This window comes from Pelodiscus sinensis, chromosome 11 (genome assembly GCF_052426305.1).
Source record: "Pelodiscus sinensis isolate ZL-2025 chromosome 11, ASM5242630v1, whole genome shotgun sequence".
In the NCBI taxonomy this organism is placed as follows: domain Eukaryota; kingdom Metazoa; phylum Chordata; order Testudines; family Trionychidae; genus Pelodiscus; species Pelodiscus sinensis.
The window spans coordinates 24,817,190-24,837,049 of record NC_143062.1 but is presented as its reverse complement, the minus strand read 5'-3'; the positions used below and the strand labels follow the sequence as shown (position 1 = coordinate 24,837,049).

Genomic DNA, 19,860 nt, shown 5'->3' with positions numbered 1-19,860 from the left:
GAAAAATAGAAGTAGAAGAAGGGATGTAACTTTTATTATTCAGGAAAGGAAGGGAAAGATGAATGTCGTGGGATGAAGAGCCTTTTACTATAGGGTGCAATAATAAATCTATCTAGAATAAAGAAATTTTTTTTATCTTGGATAGTATGAAGATTTTCGTGTTTTTTCCTTTCCAATTTAGAAAATATATATTCCCATTTAGATGAGGAAAGCTCAGAATCTTCCACATATGCTGCAGCGCTCCATGTGGAAAGGCTCCGTCCCCGACCAAAAGTGTTCATCTGCTATTCCAGTAAAGATTGCCAGAAACACATAAGTGTCGTTCAGTGCTTCGCTTATTTTCTTCAGGACTTCTGTGGCTGTGAGGTAAGATAATCACTTCTTCTTTTAATGTTTAAAATTGCCTTATTGGAAAACATTACTCCCAAAACTCATGGTAGCCTAGCCCTTGAAAATATTTCACCTAAACAGATTCTCAAATATCTTTTTGCTAAACAGAGTAACTTTCACTAGCGTCAGGCAAAATTAATATAGGGATCTTCTACTATGTACATTTTCTCCGCTTAAAGAAAAAGGCAAACCAAATAATACATCAGCCACAGTATTATAGAAAATTTGTGTCAACCCTAGTGATGACATTCAGCTGTCCATAGCTCTTTATATATTAATTTCCAAAAGCACATGCACATATTATGCTTGTCTGGTTATCAGAGTTTAGATCTTCTGTAGATTGCACAGCCATGCTATTATGTGTCTAATCTAGTTTAGTATTTCTAAGGCACCTCTTATGATGGTATTGAAGCAGTGATCTCATACATGCACATTTGAATCAATCAGAAATCTTGTCCAGAAGAAGGATTTATGCAATACACACATGGTACACAGTAAAACCTTGCTAATTTGAATGAACTCTGAAAATTCTATATCCTCCTCAATGACTTTTTTAGTATTTTTTCTTTCTTTTGATTCTATATGAAAACATCAAACAGCATTTTTAATAAATTTAAAAAACAGCAAATAGTCTGGTAGTACTTTATAGACTAACAAAACATGTAGATGGTATCATGAGCTTTTGTGGGCACAGCCCAATTCTTCAGATGACCGGAGTATTGAGTTTGGGATGTCCAGACCCAAAATAAATAGGGGAGAGAGGAGAAGGAGAGAGGGGAAAAAAATGGAAGGGGGTGGGAAACAAGAAGCAGATATGTAAATATCAAAGGGAAAACCAAAAAGGCAAAACTGGTACTCTATAAGCACCTAAAAATTGGATAGTTAAAAGAAGCAGATAAGAATCATAGGATAGCAATTAGAGAGGAAAAGTACTAGCACAAAAAATCTACACAGATAAAGAGCTGTTGGCACCTTCATTATTTGTTTGGTTGATCATGTTCCAGCATTTTTAATGTCATATAAGAATATGGTCCAGGCCTATATCTTATTTTTTAACTCTTTCTTTGATTCAAAATGATATCAGAAAAATATCAAAATAACAATATGATTGACTAGGTTCAAGTTTTCTGGCTATTTTCTGAATTTGAAAATGTAACCAAAAGTTCATTTTTGAAAAGGCAAAACAGTTATTTGTTAACAGAAACTATGTGGGATTTCTTTTGTTAAACTGTAGTCCAATCAAAGTCTAGTTAGTATTATGTATGAATTCAAATACTAGTATTCAGTCACATAGCAAGTGTGTCCCCTAGTGGCAAAACACATTATTTAAAATCATTGCTTGTTTTGATATTGTGCTTCTGTTGTTTTGTTATATTAATAATTACTCATACTTAAAATAGGATAAGATGTCTTATGTTCAGTTTGTCTGAATTACTTTTTTCAGTTATGACTAATATAGCATCAACACAGCTACATAGAATAGGAGTTAAAGACAAATGCTTTTTCCGTAACACTTCTGGGATAATTAAATATTTTGTAAACAAAGCAAAAATAAAGGCTAACTAGACCTAGATAAAGATAGAATATGTACCAGTAGGATTTAATGTGAAAAATAAAGTTCAAAAGATGGCAATGAAGGTATGTGTATCTATGGGCTATAGCAGTGTTTCTTAAACTTTTTAAGACTGAGGAACAGCAAACTATGGGGAGCACCAAGGATTCTTTTTTTCAAGCAAAAACAAAACAAAAAATAGCCCCCAAGGAAAATGTGTGGAGCAAAATAAAAAAACAACAACCATTGGACCAGGAGGGACGGTAGAGGAGGGTCTCGGGGCAGGGTGTCTGGCCTAGCCAGGAGGGAAGGTAGAAAAGGGGACTTGGGGTTTTGGCAGGGTGAGGGGAGTGACGGGGTTTGGGTGCGGGGTGTGGGCATGAGGGGGGACGCTTACCGGACCGTGGCACCCTGATGCAGCAGGGAAAGCCTCCAGGGAGCATGCTCTTGTTCCTGGGGGGGGGGGGGGAGGAGGGGTTGGAAAGCTCATTTCTCCCCCCCACCCATGCAGCGGGGAACCCAGCGCAGCTGCAGCACTCGACCAGGCTTCCCGCTTGGGGGCTTGGGGGGGGGGGGGGAGTAGAAACTCCGACCTTCCCCACCAGATTAAACTCTGCCACTTCCCCAGCAGGCTGGGGAGGGGCGTAGGGGAGAGAGAGCAGCAGAACATGGAGGGCAGCAGAGCCCGAGCATGCCCCAAGGGGGGGAGGGAGCAGAGCCCGAGCGCACCCCAAGTGGGTGGGGGGGGGGAGAGAACAGAGCCTGAGCCGGGTTCCCCACAGGTGGCAGTTTTAAAACGCGAAGTCTGGGAGTGGCTCCTTAGCTCCAGCCACCACTCTCCCTCCCAGTGGTCACTGTAAAAGCTGCCGCCTGCACACGTGGAGGAGGAAGAGGCGGCTGCGCAGCAGCGGAGGCCCCGTGGGACAGGGGCCATCCTGTGGGCTGGGGGGAAGGAGGGCAGTAACAGTGGGAGCTGTCTACTGGCTCTGCAGGAAGCGGGGGAGCAGAATTTTTTCTGTTCTCTCTGTGGCACGCATCTGACTGCCTCTGTGCTGCGGAACACAGTTTAAGAAACACTGGCCTATAGCATTGGATTATTATCTTATAAAAGGAAAGGGGCAAAGACATATATTACTGTTTAAAATACCTAATTATGCTAAAGTTAAAAAGAAACCTATTCATAATTACATGTAGTAGAAGCACAATTCCTGGACTCTTTGACAACTGCCCCTACATTTATCAAGTCAACATATATCCACGCTGTAAAGTGACACTGGATCCACCTCATCTCTCCAAAATTTATATCTATATTAATGTTTGGTTTTAGATCTGCATATTCTTACTACTGTAGTAGAATCATATGGGGAGGTAACAGAATATATAAATTACAGCAGATTCAATATGTTAATCACACAAGTGTACAATAAAGAACTGCATGTAGCGCATAGAGTGGAATTTTTAGAATGGGTTCATTTTCCTCTTTGACCAGGATGATGAATGGTCAATCACTTTGGATCATTCTTCAAAAATTTTCCAGAATTGTTTCTTCTTCACTAGTACTGACACCGCACTGTTTTTATTGCCTGCTTTGAAAGTATCTATCCAGTTGTTCGGCTTTATACAGGCAGTCCCCGAGTTACGCGGATCCGACTTATGTCGGATCCGCAGTTACGAACGGGGCCCGTCTCCTTGGTCTCCAGCAGACCAGGGAGAGGAAGCAAAGCGGCGGAGCACGCGGGCAGCGGACAGCCCAGACGCGTCTGGGCTGTCCGCTGCCCGCGTGCTCCTTGGCTTTGCTCTGCTTTGCTCCCTGTCTCCCTGGTCTGCAGACCAGGGGGACGGGGAGCAAAGCGGCGGAACACGCGGGCAGCGGACAGCCCAGATGCGTCTGGGTTGTCCGCTGCCCGCGTGCTCCGTGGCTTTGCTCTGCTTTGCTCCCCGTCCCCCTGGTCTGCAGACCAGGGAGCAAAGCAGAGCAAAGCCGCGGAGCCCGAGGGCAGCAGGTCAGCCACGGCGCGTCTGGGCTGTCCCGCTGCCCCCGTGCTCTGCGGCTTTGCTCCGGACGCCTGTGGTACAGCAGCTGGGGCGCTGCCGGTTGGTCCCGTAGCGCCGCTCTGGGCGCTACGGGACCAACCCGGCAGCACCCCAGCTGCTCTGCCCCAGGCGTCCTGATTCAGCCACTGCTGGTCAGTTTCAGCAGCGGCTGAATCAGGACGCCTGGGGCAGAGCAGCTTGGGTGCTGCTGGGTTGGTCCAGTAGCGCCGAGGAGCGGCAGCGCTACTGGACCAACCCAGCAGCACCCCAGCTGCTCTGCTCCAGGCGTCCCCAAGTCAGCCGCTTCTGAAACTGACCAGTGGCTGACTACAGGAAGCCCCTGCCCCGGGCTTCCTGGAATCAGCCGCTGATCAGTTTCAGCAGCAGCTGACTTGGGGATGCCTGGGGTTCTTAAGTTGAATCTGTATGTAAGTCAGAACTGGCGTCCAGATTCAGCCGCTGTTGAAACTGATCAGTTTCAGCAGCGGCTGAATCTGGACGCCAGTTCCGACTTACATACAGATTCAACTTAAGAACAAACCTACAGTCCCTATCTTGTACGTAACCCGGGGACTGCCTGTACAGTTGTTCTTAGATTTGGTGCTAATGTGCTGTGGGGAAGAGGGAGTGCTCTCCAGCGGCTGCACAGGGAAGTTTCTAAATCCAGCATTGTGTATCAACCAAGATGCTCTCTTCTTTTCTAGGTTGCATTGGATTTATGGGAAGACTTAAAAAATTGTAAGGAAGGGCAGAAAGAATGGCTTATTCAAAAAATCAGTGAGTCCCAATTTATCATCATTGTGTGTTCCAAAGGAATGAAATACTTTGTGGAAAAAAAGAACTGGAAGCACAAGGGATCAACCAGAGATGCTGAGAAAGGAGAACTCTTTCTGTTTGCCATATCTATCATTGCAGAGAAGCTGCGTCAGGCAAAGCAGAATTCAAATGACCTCTGCAAATTCATTGCAGTCTACTTTGACTACTCCTGTGAAGGTGACATTCCTGGCATTGTGGATCTAAGTACAAAGTACAAGCTCATGGATAACCTTCCTCAGCTTTACTCTCATTTACACTCCAGAGATCTGAGCCTTCAGGATTCCGAGTTGTACCCTGTAAATATTAGCAAAAGAAACTACTTCAGGAGCAAATCTGGACGGTCCCTTTATGTTGCCATTTGCAATATGCACCAGTTCATTGATCAGGAGCCAGACTGGTTTGAGAAACAACTAATTCCTTTTCCTCAACCTTCTTTACATTACCAAAAGCCTATGATGGAAAAATTTGACTCAGGCTTGGTTTTAAATGACTTAGTGAGTAAACAGGTGACTGATGGGGACTTCTACTTGAAAACAGATATAACTATTATCCCTGCTGTAAGTTCAGACTCTCACTGTATAATTCAGCACTTTAACCTTGGAGAAGATGCAGAGACTCGGGACATTCAAGATGGTAGCTGTGTTCTTCAGCCATTGTTGCATGTTGTAAAAGCAGCCAATCTTCCAGATATGCCCCGGGATTCTGGAATCTATGATTCTTCTGTTCCTTCATCTGAATTATCTTTACCTTTAATGGAAGGACTTTTGACAGACCAAACTGAAACCTCTTCCATTACGGAGAGTGTCTCTTCATCTTCAGGTTTAGGTAAGATGCAGTAATTTTTCTAAATCAACAATGGGTAACCTAGTGAGTGGGTCTCAGGAGTGGTCCTCTTTCATCTGAGTGGGCTGCAAGATTATCATAACCAAGACAGTCTCCAGGCATAAGGTAGTTTTGCTAACTGCGCTTGTGCACCTAGAATTTGTGGGATGTGCCAATTGAACGTTAACAGGGCTTTGATTAGATGCAGAGGGAGCATCTGGCTCTCTGTCAATGTTGTGTGCAATCAACGTGAACCTCACTTCACATGCTCTTGTTTTACACATGTGTCAGTTGAGTAATATCAGTAAGAGGAAAACTACATGACTAGAAACCAGCGGAATTTGGCAAAATGTCTCACGGGCCACAGGTTGTTCACTAGTGTTCTAAATTGTATTAATACAAAATATTCACACATTTCTATCCTACTTCTAGCAACATAGAATTAAACATTGAGTGTATAAAATACCATGAAATAAGGGACTATATAAGGAACTGGAGAGAAAGCTAGTTAACATACAAAGCTGGTCAAAAAGGCAAATGTTTTAATTTGGTGACTTAAAACTTTCATGAACATTTTTTAATGTTGACCATTCTCTAAACAAGTGGTCTCCATCCTTTTTAAGCATGAGATCACTTGTTGAATTTAAGTGCAATTCAAGATCTACCTCAAACCCAAATATACTTGCCCCGCCTCCTCCTTGCCCCTTCTCCGAGGTCCCACCCCTGCTCACTCCATAATCCCTCCCTCCCCCATCCTCCCTCACTTTCACCAGGCTGGGGCAAAGGGTTGGGGTGCAGACTGGTCTTGGATTAAGGGATTTGGACTGGGAGAGGGGTTCTGAGCTGATCTTGGGGCAAGCAGTTGGGGTACTGGAGGGGGTTCTAGGTGCAGGCTCTGGGAGGGCATTTGGATGCAGGGGTGCTCAGGGCTAGGGCAGGGGTCTTGGGGTGTAGGAGGGGGTTCATGGGATAGGGTTTTGGGTTGTGGGCTCCAGCTGGGCAATGATTATCTGCACGCTCACCACTGTCCTGGTCCTGCATCACTCCCAAAAGCAGCCAGAAAACTCTGTGGAGGTAGGATACAGAGTGGGAGAGGGACACCTTGACATGAGCACCCCTCTTCTCCCTCCTCTAACCTGCACAGAAAGGAGGAGGCTCCTGAGAGGATAACTGTAAGGCAAAGAGCAGGAGATGTGCAGATGAAGTGCAGGCACTTGATAGCCACTTGGCCAAACTAGTCAGGATCACCTGTCAGAGGCTCCAAGATCTACCAGTAGATCAACTGGTTGGTGACCACTGCTCTAAACTTATTTAAAAAAATGTAAAAAAGCATGAAACTTATTTAAATTTTGCAATTTGCATGTAACTCTAATAGAATATAAAATAGTGTCTTCCCCCAGCTGATACAGATTCATTACTGTACTGCAGTTAACTAAAAGCTCAGGCACACCTAAGGGTATGTCTACGCTACCCCGCTAGTTCGAACTAGCAGGGGTAATGTAGTCATCCGCAATTGCAAATGAAGCCCGGGATTTGAATTTCCTGGGCTTCATTTGCATAAAGCCGGCCGGCGCCATTTTTAAATGCCGGCAGTTCGAACCCCGTGCCGCGCGGCTATACGCAGCATGGAGTAGCTAGTTCGGATTAGGCTTCCTAATCTGAACTAGCTGTACTCCTCATTCCACAAGGAGTCAAGCCCTGTTAATTTGCATGAATTACATTATCCTCCTTTAGTTCCTTCTTAATTGAGACCCATATCAGCCCCTCCATTATCTTTCTCAGAATCAATGTCAGTTGTTACCTAAGTGACCCTGTTCACCCTTGGCACAACATTAAAATTGGCACATTAGATTTCTTCTAGTCTACTAAAACTTCCCAAGTATTCCAAAACTTCCTGAAAATCAACAATAATGATCCAGTGAGCTTCTCTTCCAGCTCTTTTAAAACTCTTGGATGCAAGTTATATGGACCTGTTGATTTTAAAACATCCAGCATTGGTAACTTCTGTTTTATCATCCTTTGGAGATACTAGCAAAATAGAAGGAATGTTATCATCATCATATGAGGAGACTACATAATCAGTATGAGTTTTCTGTTCTCAATACACAGATTTTAAGTCAAGGCTAGTGGTAAATCTTCATGCAGTTATTAAATGTCTGTGCATTTTTCAGGACAAACTTTACCTTTCTCCTTTAAAGTAGGGATGTAAAATCCTGGTTAATCTGTTAATTAGTTAAACATTAGGTCAGCTGGGGACTCTGAGTCTGCAGCTGACCCCGGGCGCCATGTGGTGCTGCTACTTTGAAACGCTGCAGGGAGCCCAGAGTTGGGCTCCATGCAGCATTTCAAAGCAGCAGGACCTCATGGAGCCCAGGGTCAGTGAGGGAGTCCCCAGCTAACCCCGGGCTCCAAGCAGCGCTGGCACTTTGCAATTTCATGTGAAGCCCACATGGTGCTTCAAAGCAGCAGCGCTGCATGAAGCCCAGGGTCTGGCCATGGGTTTCACGAGGCACTGCTGCTTTGTAGCATCCCCTCCTCTTTCTCTCCTTTCCCAGCTGCCTCTTTCTGATAGAGACAGCAAGGGCGGGGGGGGGGGGGGGGAGAGGGGGTAAGCATCTAATCAACTAGCATGTCAACTATCTGATAAGCATTTGCTTATTGGATAGTCGACTAATCGTTCATGTCCCTAATTCAAACTCCTGTAGATCTCTTAGGCTACGTCTAGACTGCAAGCCTCTTTCGAAAAAGAGCATCTAGACTGCAAGCAGTACTTTCGAAAAAGCAAGCCGCTTTTTTGAAAGAAAGCACCCAGGCAGTCTGGATGCTCTCTTTCGAAAAAGCCCTGTTTGCATTCAAGAACGCCTTTTTTTGAAAGATCACTTTCGAAAAAAGGCGTTCTTCCTCGTGAAATGAGGTTTTCCGCCGTCGAAAGAAAAGCCGCGTTCTTTCGATTTAATTTCAAAAGAACGCGGCTGTAGTCTAGACGCAGGTGAAGTTTTTTTTCGAAAAAAAGGCTACTTTTTTCGAAAAAACCCTTGAGTCTGGACACAGCCTTAGCTCCTTCATTGGGCATGACATAATATTAGCCCATTCATCAGTGAGAACTTCTCTGAGTAGACCACAATGAGGAAAAGTTTACCTTAGCTTTTTATTTGTGATTACAGTGATAAGACTTGAAGAAAATTAATTGCAATATTAACTGGTTGTGTTCTTTCCACCATACAGATGACCACGGTTCCCTCTAAGCTGCATGGCAGCACAGCCCTGCAGCTGCTTAATCAGACCCCGCCCAGTCAGGCAGCTCCATGCAGGAAGCCCTGAGCCCGAGTGGGCTAGGGTGACTAAGCAACTGCAGGGCTGTGCTGCCACACGGCTTAGAGGGAACTTTGCAGATGACCGTTGTACAAATAAAAATTATCACTAATGAAAAAATAAAATGCTTTCTTTTCTTTCCCAGGAGAAGAAGAACTCCCTGTGCTCACTGCTACAAAATCCCTAGTCCCTGGAATATGTAAAGCAGAACTTCATTGCCACATCCATACCAATGAACTGGAGGCAATTGCACCTTTATAATAAGTTACAAGATTATTAAGCATTGCCACTTTATCAATATGTTCCGTTTGTTGTTACCCACCACATCACCCCAACTGCTAAACCCACTTGAAGGAACAAATGCTTCTTTGAAGGATATCTGCTATTGCTAAGGGACTTTGTGGCCAGTAGCTGTTTACCTGTAATTCTTTTTATAGACTCATTTTTTTTGAAAATGTAGCATTGAAAGAGATGAAGATACACTTTTAAATTACCAGTTTAAATTGCATGATGAAATTATATTCTTTACAGATACCACAATCAAAATAACTTCTAATATTTTTATTAGAAATATTTGTTACTGAACATACAATAATTAATCACATTTGGCTTGGTTTGTCGACCATCTTAATGGCACATTGTGTTTTCTAGCAGAAATTCTGGTTTTAAATGGTGAAATATTTAATGGTATGAGTGTGTTAGTAAATAATCAGTAGGGTTTTTGTGTCAGGAGTCATGATCTTAAAATGCCAAAGGCCAGACCTAGTAAAAGTATGAAAATGACCTGCAAATATAGAAATAATTACAGATGATTTTTATAGATTGTGCCTTGTGTTGTACTAAAAGCAGAATTCTTACTATTGTCCTTGTCTTTGGAAATTTAAAAATACTTGGGTCAAAGGAGGTAGAATCATTTAAGAGAAAATCCGGCTTCACGATTTGCAGGTGTGGAGAACCGTCAGGTTTGTGCAGTTCCATTGCAGAAGGGAGCAAAGACTGCCTGGACACCAGGCAAGAAGTTTGCAGCTGCTATGCACAGCAAAGCTAAGCTCTAGAGGCAGGTGACTGGACAGGTCACAGCCTATTACTTTGTGCAGAACTAAAGATTTGGGTGAATTCCTAGCTTCATTTAAATCAATGGCAAAATTATTACTGTCCTCAGTGAGGCCAGGGCTTCACCCTTGACCTTTAGCAATCATTTTCAGAGATGAATTGATGAATATGTTGCAAACTAACATTAGTATTTTCTTATTTTGCTACACAGTCCAGCTAATCTTAACCAGGTCTTGAAGTTATAGATAGTCTGGGGAGATACCACAATCAGATTAATTTTAGTCAAATATGTTTTTTTCCCAACAAGTAGTAGATAGAAGCCTAATTTGGGGCGGTGGAGGGCGGGGAGAATTGAAGACATAAGCTTTGTGTACAGACTGTAGAAAATAGCAAATCTCCATGGATTTTTATTTTTAATTAAATGGAAGCATAAAACTGAAAGAAATACTGTTTAATTTACTTTACAGTGATTATTTTACAAAGCTAGCCACTCTGATTTTTAAATTCAGAAAAATTGCATACATATGGGAAATGAAGATGGGGAATTACTACTGAGTTTGCAAGAATTCTGTTTTTCCCCTGAAGAGGTCATGAGCAAAAGATCTTGTAAAAATATTTTTAAAACCAAATATGTTGATATACATTCCAGAGATTAGTTTTCTACTATTTTCATGTGTTAGTAAAATCCAGACAATGTAAATGGTGAAAGAATCCCTTTTGTTACTACTAGACTCTACACATTGGTTGAAATGTGATAATTTTATGTGTTTATAAAATATAAATTTTTTCCGAAGGTGAAAAAGTGATAAGCTTAAGAATGCAAGACTTAGCTATATGTTCAACATTTACATTGATAGGTTTAGTTTCCATATTTTGTACATGTATATGAACTGTTGACAATAGACACCTCCTGATATCTGATTTTTATGGTAGCATAATTTAGAAGTTAAAACCTCAAAATAAAAAGTCATAAGACATGGTCCTGTTACATTTTTTTTTTAATATTTAAGTATGTTTTTTCATAGCAGTTCACTATGCTGCTATTATCAGATTAATAGTATTGAATCTGAAGATTTCTGCCTAATTATTTTTATTCTTCTTCATATGTCACATTTAAGAGAGAAACTGAGAGACTTTTAATATAATCAAACAACTGTAAAAAACTATGGTTCGCTACAAGTTCTGTATAGGAAGATGGATTCTATCAATTTTTTAAGACTCTTTGTGTCTAATAATTGTAATTATTCTCTCTGTGCATTACCAGAAGGTCCCCCAGTAATACATGATTCTGTATGTCAAGTAAAATCTAATCACATCATCCAGAAAATGTGGGATAGTTTTGATTGAATTAGTTAGATTAAGAAGAAGTGAAAATGGTATAAGTTTTATATAGCCACTTTTTCATCCAAGTGAGTTCCAAACACTTGTCTAATGTATTCTGCACACTAAATGCTAAGAATAAAGACTTTTCAGGGTTTCAGATTGACCCTGTGTACTCTAAAAAAATTATGCATGAATATATAAGGGATGTTTTAAGTATTACTTGTTTAATTAGAGAAATAAATTGCTTGTAACTGTACTGGTATAAGAACACACAGTTAATTTTACACACTAACCAGGCTGAATGCATTGGTTTTGCATTTACAGTGGTGCCATCTTAATTTTTTTCATGTTTTTTTTCTGAACACCTCTCCCAAAATTCCTGTAACAATGCATTCTGGGAGATTTTGGAAAGCCTCTAGTGCTGTGATGTCCAACCAGTGGCGAATTAGCAGCACTCCACTGGCCAAGTAACTGCATATGGTTAGCATGTTGGACACCATGGTTCTAGTAAATTGTCACAGTAATGACAAGACTAGTTGAACCATTTCAGCTTCTCTACATTGACATTGGCAAAAAACAAGTTCATAAAGTGAGTTCATAAAGAACTGGTTAAACCTTAAATACTTATTAAACTGATTAAAGTATCATTTTGTAACTGATTATTGGACCACTTTTAAACCATTTTTAGATAACTTGGGGCATGTGTGTATGGATGCAAATCATGCTATGAACTTTACCTGGTTTGATTTTTTTTCAAAGATAGGCCACACCTATATGTGATCGGCTCTCTGCTGAAGTATTGAGCAACCCCGGAAGACAAGGTGAGGCTAGCATTCAGTGGCACACACATATTTAAAACATTAAGTGTCCTGCTAAAACTTGAATCTAGAAGATCTCTGTAAAAACACAATTTCAGTACTTCAAGTATAGGCATGTCTTTATCGGCTCCATCATGTGGCAGTTGTAATGCTCAATATAAAATCATAAAATAGTACAAGGTGGGGCTTCAGTTGGAGTGAGGAAAGCCAAGTATAGAATAACTAATAATGTGCTATTTCACATAATCTGGACTTTTGAGTATATTCAGAATCTACTGAAGTTGCTGGAGTTTTTAGAGAGAGTTTGCAAGTCTCCTTTAAACATTTATTCTTAAATGAATTTTATTATGAAATCAATTAACTATAAACCTAATTACTCATCTACTAAAACTAATAGAAATCTAGAATGAAATCCTGCCCTCCCCTTTGAAATCAATGATAATTTGCTCATTGGAGCCAGGATTTTACCTCTGATTTCAAACTATTGAGTCACATTTCACCTCCAAGTGCAGTGGTGCAACGTAATTGATTTCAGTGAAGTTTTCATGTTCATTTCAGTGAAGTTTTCATGTTTCACTCTGTTTTGCTGTCAATGCAAGAAATCCTATCATGTTCCATGTTCCTCCATTAAATGCGCAGAAGGGAACAACTGATCACAATCATACAACTTTTCAGTGTTTTCAATATACTGTATTGTTGCCAGTACGGAAAACACACCTTGACGATTGGAATTTTATTATTTGGTTGTTTTCTTTCAGAATGAAATGCCAGTGAAAACTTGTCCGACAATAAGAACTGGCATGAGTTAGAATTTTCTACTATATCTTGGTTTTCCTTTCCCTAAAATAAATAAAAAACAAGAAGTCTAACTTTCTTTTTTTTTTATCTTAGATTTAGATTATGTGGTATAACTTGCTGCTGAAGTTCCATCAGAATTGTTTGTCTATATGAGTTTTATATACATATATAAAATATACACATTACATAAAATTTTGAACATACAAATGATCAGACAATTATTTCTAAGCTGCTGGGTGTCAAAGATTAAGTAATATTTCAGTCAGAAAGTAACTTGCTGGAAATTATTTGGCTTCACTTGCAGTAAGTCCTCATCACAAGCTGTTCATGATCTCCATACTTGAACAGATATGATAGTAAATGTTTAACTCTATACATTTACAAGGATAAATTCAATTAAAGCTCAGTTGATAAAATGTAAATTACAATGAGTATGCCTCCTCTTTGTAGGAGTCATTATGCTGTAGGCTATCTATGAAATAAAAATGTCATGTCACCTTGATTGCTCCAAAGAGGCAGGGAAGAAGATGTGCTTGCTTGTCAACGTCAAGAATATCCACTCTCTCCTGTATGATGAAAAACCATACCCTCCTGGTTCCAAAAGCTCCAGTTATCCCCTGTTTAGCTGCCAAAACCTCCAACTGTCCCAGCACTTTTTACCATGTTAAAGTGAAAATCTGTAATACTGAAAATCTGGGGATAATCTTAGTTAAGCTTTTTTATAAAACTAAATAGCAGAAGGAATAATGCACTAATGATAATTTTCATATTTTATTAAGTGCTCCATTATTTAGTATGTGGGGGGAGAGGAGGAAGAGTTGCTCATAATTTTCTGGTTGTTGCAGCATTTAGAACTGGCATGCCAAGAAACCAGCCTACTTTTTTCAGGCCTGACAGATAGTATATAAGGCCTTGCTTATAGGTGGAAGATCTAATGGGAGGAAGGGAATGTGGTCCTGTTGGGTTGTTGCTTTTGCTGAAATCCCAAGTTTTTACTGACTGTTGGCATGTAAATCAATGTATTGTATTTGGAAAGAGAGAATGTCATGATTATATGAGACAGGCAAATTTATTGCATAATTATTTATGGAATAGTTATTTTTATTCACACCTACAAAATACTGTGGAAACTGAGTATTAACAACCAACGCAGACTGCTTATGCAATTTCAGTCTTAAAACATTTGGTTATAAATCATAGTCATATTGCTCACATAAGCTATTATCATTCTATGATAACCCACAAAGTGGATGATGGAGTTTTACTAGATCAAAAACATTTGACAGTGATATCACAACATAGATTTCTAGTGAGGACAGCATTCCTGACTGACATAGCACACAGGGTCATGCAAAAAGAATAATGAGACTCATGTCATATTGATCACAAAATTAGAGTAATACAGCTGTATGGAGGGGTAAATCCTGCGCCTGCCCAGAAAAGTCCCTGGCAGCAAAATTAGAGAAGTGCAATGGGGTACAGCAATGGAGACCAGAATTTGGGCAGCAAGCTTGCATATCTTCTGTGGCATGCAACTCAGCTGTGGTGCAACATCCTGACCTTAGCAGGCATGGGCTTGTAGGTATCAAGGCCAGGTGTGATTTTTTTTTTAAATAAAAAAAACAAAGCATGTAAACCTTTGATTGCAAAGTGATCCTTTCAAATAAAAAATCAAGGCTGTGATATCTTCCTGAGTTTGTAGTCCGATAGACAGTAACAATACCTCACACAGGTGTGAAGTGTCTCCATTTTTTCCAAGTAGGAGTTTACTCCTAAGCATAATGAGGATAATCTAAATGCCAGTAATGCTAGACATGTCATTGTTGATCATTTGAGCAAAAATGTCTAGCTGTTCCTATCAACTGTAGCTGGATACAGTAGTGGTTACAGCTACCAGCACCCTGTTCTCCCCCATATACTTTTCATATTTTAATAGTTGTAAATAGTAGAGTTTATATTTTTCTCTTTAGGACTCTACTTGAGAGCTCACCCTCCAAATGAGTGTCACATCACCAGGGACGAAAGAAACAAACAACAGCTGGGCTTCCCTTTGTTGTAGTTCTAAAGGTGTCCAGCACCACTGCTTCTGTTGCGTGATGCTGAATAGAACAAGTAATAGTTAACATACTGTGTACAACATAATGGTTATATTTCACAATATATCTTTGAAGACAGATTACTGAATTAATGATGGACATTGCGGGTCTTCAGACTATGTCTAAGGGGTTGGAACCTTTATCTGAAAATTTTTAGGGGTCTCCAAATGAAAAAAAGATTAAAAGCCCCTGGCCTAATCTGTAGACCCTGACTGAAATATAATTCAGTTCTTTCTAGTCTTCAGAGAATGAGTTTGTAATCCATTCTCATAAGGATTAAGTGTCAAAAGAATGTATGTCCAGTAGACCAAAAAGAAAAATTAAACACACTGGGAACAGATTTGTTCTATTAATCTGTAATACGAATACCAAAAATGCCAGCAAGATTGTACATCAAAGGAGTTTTACTCCCATCATTAATGTTTGAACAGCACAATTCTAAGAATATTTTTGCTCTGACTGGTTACTGCCTGATTTAACAGCAGCACCATTATGCCATTCTGGTGCAAGTACTATATACTTCACAAATATAAGAAGAGTACAGTATAATTGAAGAGAGAAAATTTTAATGACAAAATTGTTTAAGCTCTTTATAATAGCCAGATTCTGATACTCTTACTTGGGTTGAGTATTAGCTTACATCTCAAATACAGGCAGTCCTCGACTTACGTCGGATCCGCACTTACGAATGGGGCTTTTCTCGCCCGGGAGCTCGCAGGCGGCGGGACCGCCCAGAGCGCACGGGTCCCGCCACCGCGTCCTCCGGAGTGAGAAAAGCTGCTCCAGGTCTCCCTGGTGTGCTGGGGGGGACTCCCCAGCACAGCAGGGAGACCCGAGCAAAGCCGCACAGGCCGCGGGGTCCCCCGCCTCTGCAGCTTTGCTCCTGTCTCCCTGCTGTGCAGCTAGTGCGTCCCCCGCCCCCCCAGCAGACCAGGCTTTTGTTGCGGGATGCCTGGGGTAGAGCAGCTGGGGTGCTGCCGGGTTGGTCCTGCGGGGACCTACCCAGCAGCGCCCCAGCTGTTCTGTCCCAGGAGTCCAGATTCAGCCGCTGTTGAACCTGATCAGTGGCTGATTCCAGGAAGCCGGGGGCAGAGTAACTCTGCCTAGGGCTTCCTGTAGTCAGCCGCTGATCAGTTTCAGCAGCGGCTGAATCTGGAGCCAGTTCCGAATTACATACAAATTCAACTTAAGAACAAACCTATAGTCCCTATCTTGTACGTAACCCGGGGACTGCCTGTACTCACTAAAATCAATTGAGAAAGGTGGTTTGTAACACCTTGGAGATGTTCAGCAGGTTACAGGACTGGGGTCTTGATCAAATGCATATTCAGGGTGCGTGTACGCAGCAGAGCTGAACTTGAAACGAGCTACGCAAATTGAGTTGTCAATTGCGTAGCTTATTTTGAGTAGTGATGCTGTCTACATAGCAATTATTTCCAAATAGAGCACTCTTCCTCCAACTTCCCTTACTTATAAAATGAGGGTTATAGGAGTCAGAGTAAGAAGTCCTCTAGCTTGATAGTATTTTCAACATTATGTCAAAATAACTGCCGGCTGTGTAGACACGGACTAGGTTATTTCGAAATAACGTTCCTTTGTAGACATAGCCCCAGGGATATAAATTCTGTAAGGAAGCATTGTTCTATCCATTTGACAAATGAGACATAGATAAGGAGTAGGGCTGTCAATTGACCTACGTTAATGCATGGGATTAACTCAGGACAGGATTAACGCATTAAATTGAAGGTGTTAATGCTGTACTGCTTCTATGAAGTGCTGTTCCAGCACTTCAAAAGGGCAGTTCAAGTGGAGCTGGGAATCAGCTGGAGTGCCCAGTTGATCCATGGCTCCGCATTGAAAAGCCCCTTTGAAGTGCCGCTCCAGCACTTCAAAGAAGCTCTGCAACAGCAGAGCCAGGGCTGAGTCCCCAGCTGATCCATTTTGCCACTTTAAAGGGGCAGCACATTAGGAGCCAAGGATCAGCTGGGCACTCCAGCTGATCCCTGGGGCAGCGCTGCATGGAGCCCGGAGTCAGTTGGGAACTCTGGCTGATCCCAGGCACCATGCAGCACTGCCCCATTGAAAGGCAGCATTTCAAAGGGGAGTTGCATGAGATTAATCACGATTAAAATTTTTAATCACTTGACAGCCCTAACAAGGAGCTTGCTTAGGGGCCACAGATGCAGTTAGTCAGTAGTGTTACCCGAATGCAGGAATTCCTGGGTCCTATGCCTGGGCTTTTACTGATAACGGAGACTCACTCAGCTGTTGGGTAACCCATCAGTAAGTACTGTTAGTTAGAGACATCAGGCCTGATTAAGCTGTCCGCTACAGCCCCTTTGGGTATTTTTTACACTTTGGCTATGTCTACACAGCAGCATTATTTCAGAATAATATATTCTGCATCTACACAACAAGCAGTTATTTCGTATGTTGAGCTGGAGCACTTCTTACTTTGACTCCTGTAACTCTCGTTTTACAAGGCATAAGGGAAGTCAAAGGAAGAGTGCTCTTAACTCAGACTTCGTGCTGCATAGACAGCGCTAAAAGCTGAAATAAGCTATTTTGACTAAACTACGCAGTTTATGTAGCTCAAGTTGCACTGCTTATTTCAGCTTCAGCCCAGCTGTGTAGATACGCCCTTTGAGATGGAGGGAAAATTTTCAGTTTGCACTCCCATGGCTACAGTATTTTTAGCATGCTAGCTTGATAAGAACTAGCGCAGGTGTGTCTCCTTGTGTGGAATTTACGTCACCAGCTCAAAGCCCAGGCATATTTGTTATGATAGCTAGCAAGGCATATATTTGCACAAGCCCTTCTCACAGTACAGGAAGTCCCCGAGTTACGCAGATCCGACTTACGTCGGATCTGCAGTTACGAACGGGGTTTGCTCTGCGTCTCCCTGGTCTGCTGACTCCAGCAGACCAGGGAGATGGGGAGCAAAGCCTCTGAGGACACCGGCAGCGGGACAGCTGCGGTGCGTCTGGGCTGTCCCGCTGCCCGCGTGCTCCATGGCTTTGCTCCACGTCTCCCTGGTCTGCTGGAAACCAGCAGACCAGGGAGACGGGGAGCAAAGCTTCTGAGGACGCCGGCAGCAGGACAGCCGCGGAGCGTCTGGGCTGAACCGCTGCCGGCGTCCTCAGAGGCTTTGCTCCCCGTCTCCCTGGTCTGCTGGTCTTCAGCAGACTAGGGAGACACGGAGCAAAGCCGCGGAGGACCGGGTGGCAGGACCGCGGTGTGTCTCGGTCCACCGCACACGTCTCCCTGGTCTGCTGGGGGGGGGGGGGCGCGCAGCTAGTACGCCCCCCCCTCCCCAGCAGACCAGGCTTTTCTCCGGACGCCTGTGGTAGAGCAGCTGGGGTGCTGCCGGTTGGTCCCGCAGCGCCGCTCTGGGCGCTACTGGACCAACCCAGCAGCACCCCAGCTGCTCTGCCCCAGGTGTCCTGATTCAGCCGCTGCTGGTCAGTTTCAGCAGTGACTGAATCAGGACGCCTGGGGCAGAGGAGCTGGGATGCTGCTGGGTTGGTCCAGTAGCGCCAAGGAGCGGCGCTACTGGAGCAACCCAGTAGCACTCCAGCTGCTCTGCCCCAGGCATCCCCAAGTCAGCCGCTGCTGCAACTGACCAGCGCTGACTACAGGAAGCCCGAGGCAGAGTTGCTCTACCCCGGGCTTCCTGGACTCAGCCGCTGATCAGTTTAAGCAGCAGCTGACTTGGGGACACCTGGGGTTCTTAAGTTGAATCTGTATGTAAGTCGGAACTGGCATCCAGATTCAGCCTGTTGAAACTGATCAGCGGCTGATTCCAGGAAGCCCGGGGCAGAGCAACTCTGCCTGGGCTTCCTGTAGTCAGCCGCTGGTCAGTTTCCACAGCGGCTGATTCTGGACGCCAGTTCCGACTCACATACAGATTCAACTTAAGAACAAACCTACAGTCCCTATCTTGTACGTAACCCAGGGACTGCCTGTATACCATCTCCACGCTGGTGAGGGGGTTGGTATACTGTGCGTAGAGCAGGCTCTGTGCCATCTCTGTAGCACCCACTCCAGTGGAGAGGGCATTCTTGGACAGTTTCGCCTGTGCAGCAGAGGCATAAGTACAGAGCAAGGGTGGATTTGGAGCAGACTTGTATCCTGGTATTTCTGAATTCCTGATATCTGACAGAAGCCACTGAAGAGCGGGAATGCAAGTTAGAGCAGTCTTTGGAGCTTTTCCAGTCTGCGCATGGTGTTGAACCAATTCCCAGTATTACTGGAATACATTCCCTCTCTTAACGGCTCGGCTACGTCTACACTGGCTCCTTTTCCGAAAGGGGCATGCTAATTTTAAACTTCAGAATAGGGAAATCCGCAGGGGATTTAAATATCCCCCGCGGGATTTAAATAAAGATGTCCGCCGCTTTTTTCCGGCTTGTAGATAAGCCGGAAAAAAGCATCTAGACTGGCCCGATCCTCCGGAATAAAGCCCTATTCCGGAGGATCTCTTATTCCTACTTTGAAGTAGCCCTCATGTCTGTGCTAGTGCAGGGATGAATCTAGCCCAGCAGGCCTGACTCTCCTTATTTCATCCTTGCAAATTAGGAGTAACTCCACTGACTTCTGTTACACCAGCATAAAACTGGCATAAGGGAGAGAAGAACTAATCCTTTGTTCTTTAATAATCAGCCCTGATATTGTGGTTGGTTCCCATAAAAAGTTATCTTAGCAACAGAGAGGAAGCTGACTGCCCTTTACTATAGCATTTGCAAACTGTAGCCAAGGTGTGGGCTAATTGTTAGCTAAAAAGGAAACCACTGTCTCTTCACAGGATAACTGCTGGGCAATACATAGCTAACAAAAGTGGTATTGG

General features: G+C 42.9%; 1 protein-coding gene across 3 annotated transcripts in view; it reads left to right on the top strand.

Annotated features, from left to right (window-relative positions):
* IL17RD (interleukin 17 receptor D) overlaps positions 1-10,958 on the top strand; it is a 73,381-nt gene extending 62,423 nt beyond the window's left edge. For 2 of the 3 annotated variants that reach the window (XM_089781205.1, XM_075938872.2), the window contains 3 exons: positions 182-366; positions 4,681-5,617; positions 9,072-10,958. In XM_089781205.1, coding sequence (XP_089637331.1) covers positions 182-366; positions 4,681-5,617; positions 9,072-9,187 — 1,238 coding nt within the window. In that variant the 3' untranslated portion in view covers positions 9,188-10,958. The remainder of the gene's footprint in view (positions 1-181; positions 367-4,680; positions 5,618-9,071) is intronic. The other variant, XM_089781204.1, reaches the window with a different exon arrangement.
* Positions 10,959-19,860: the final 8,902 nt, after the last annotated feature.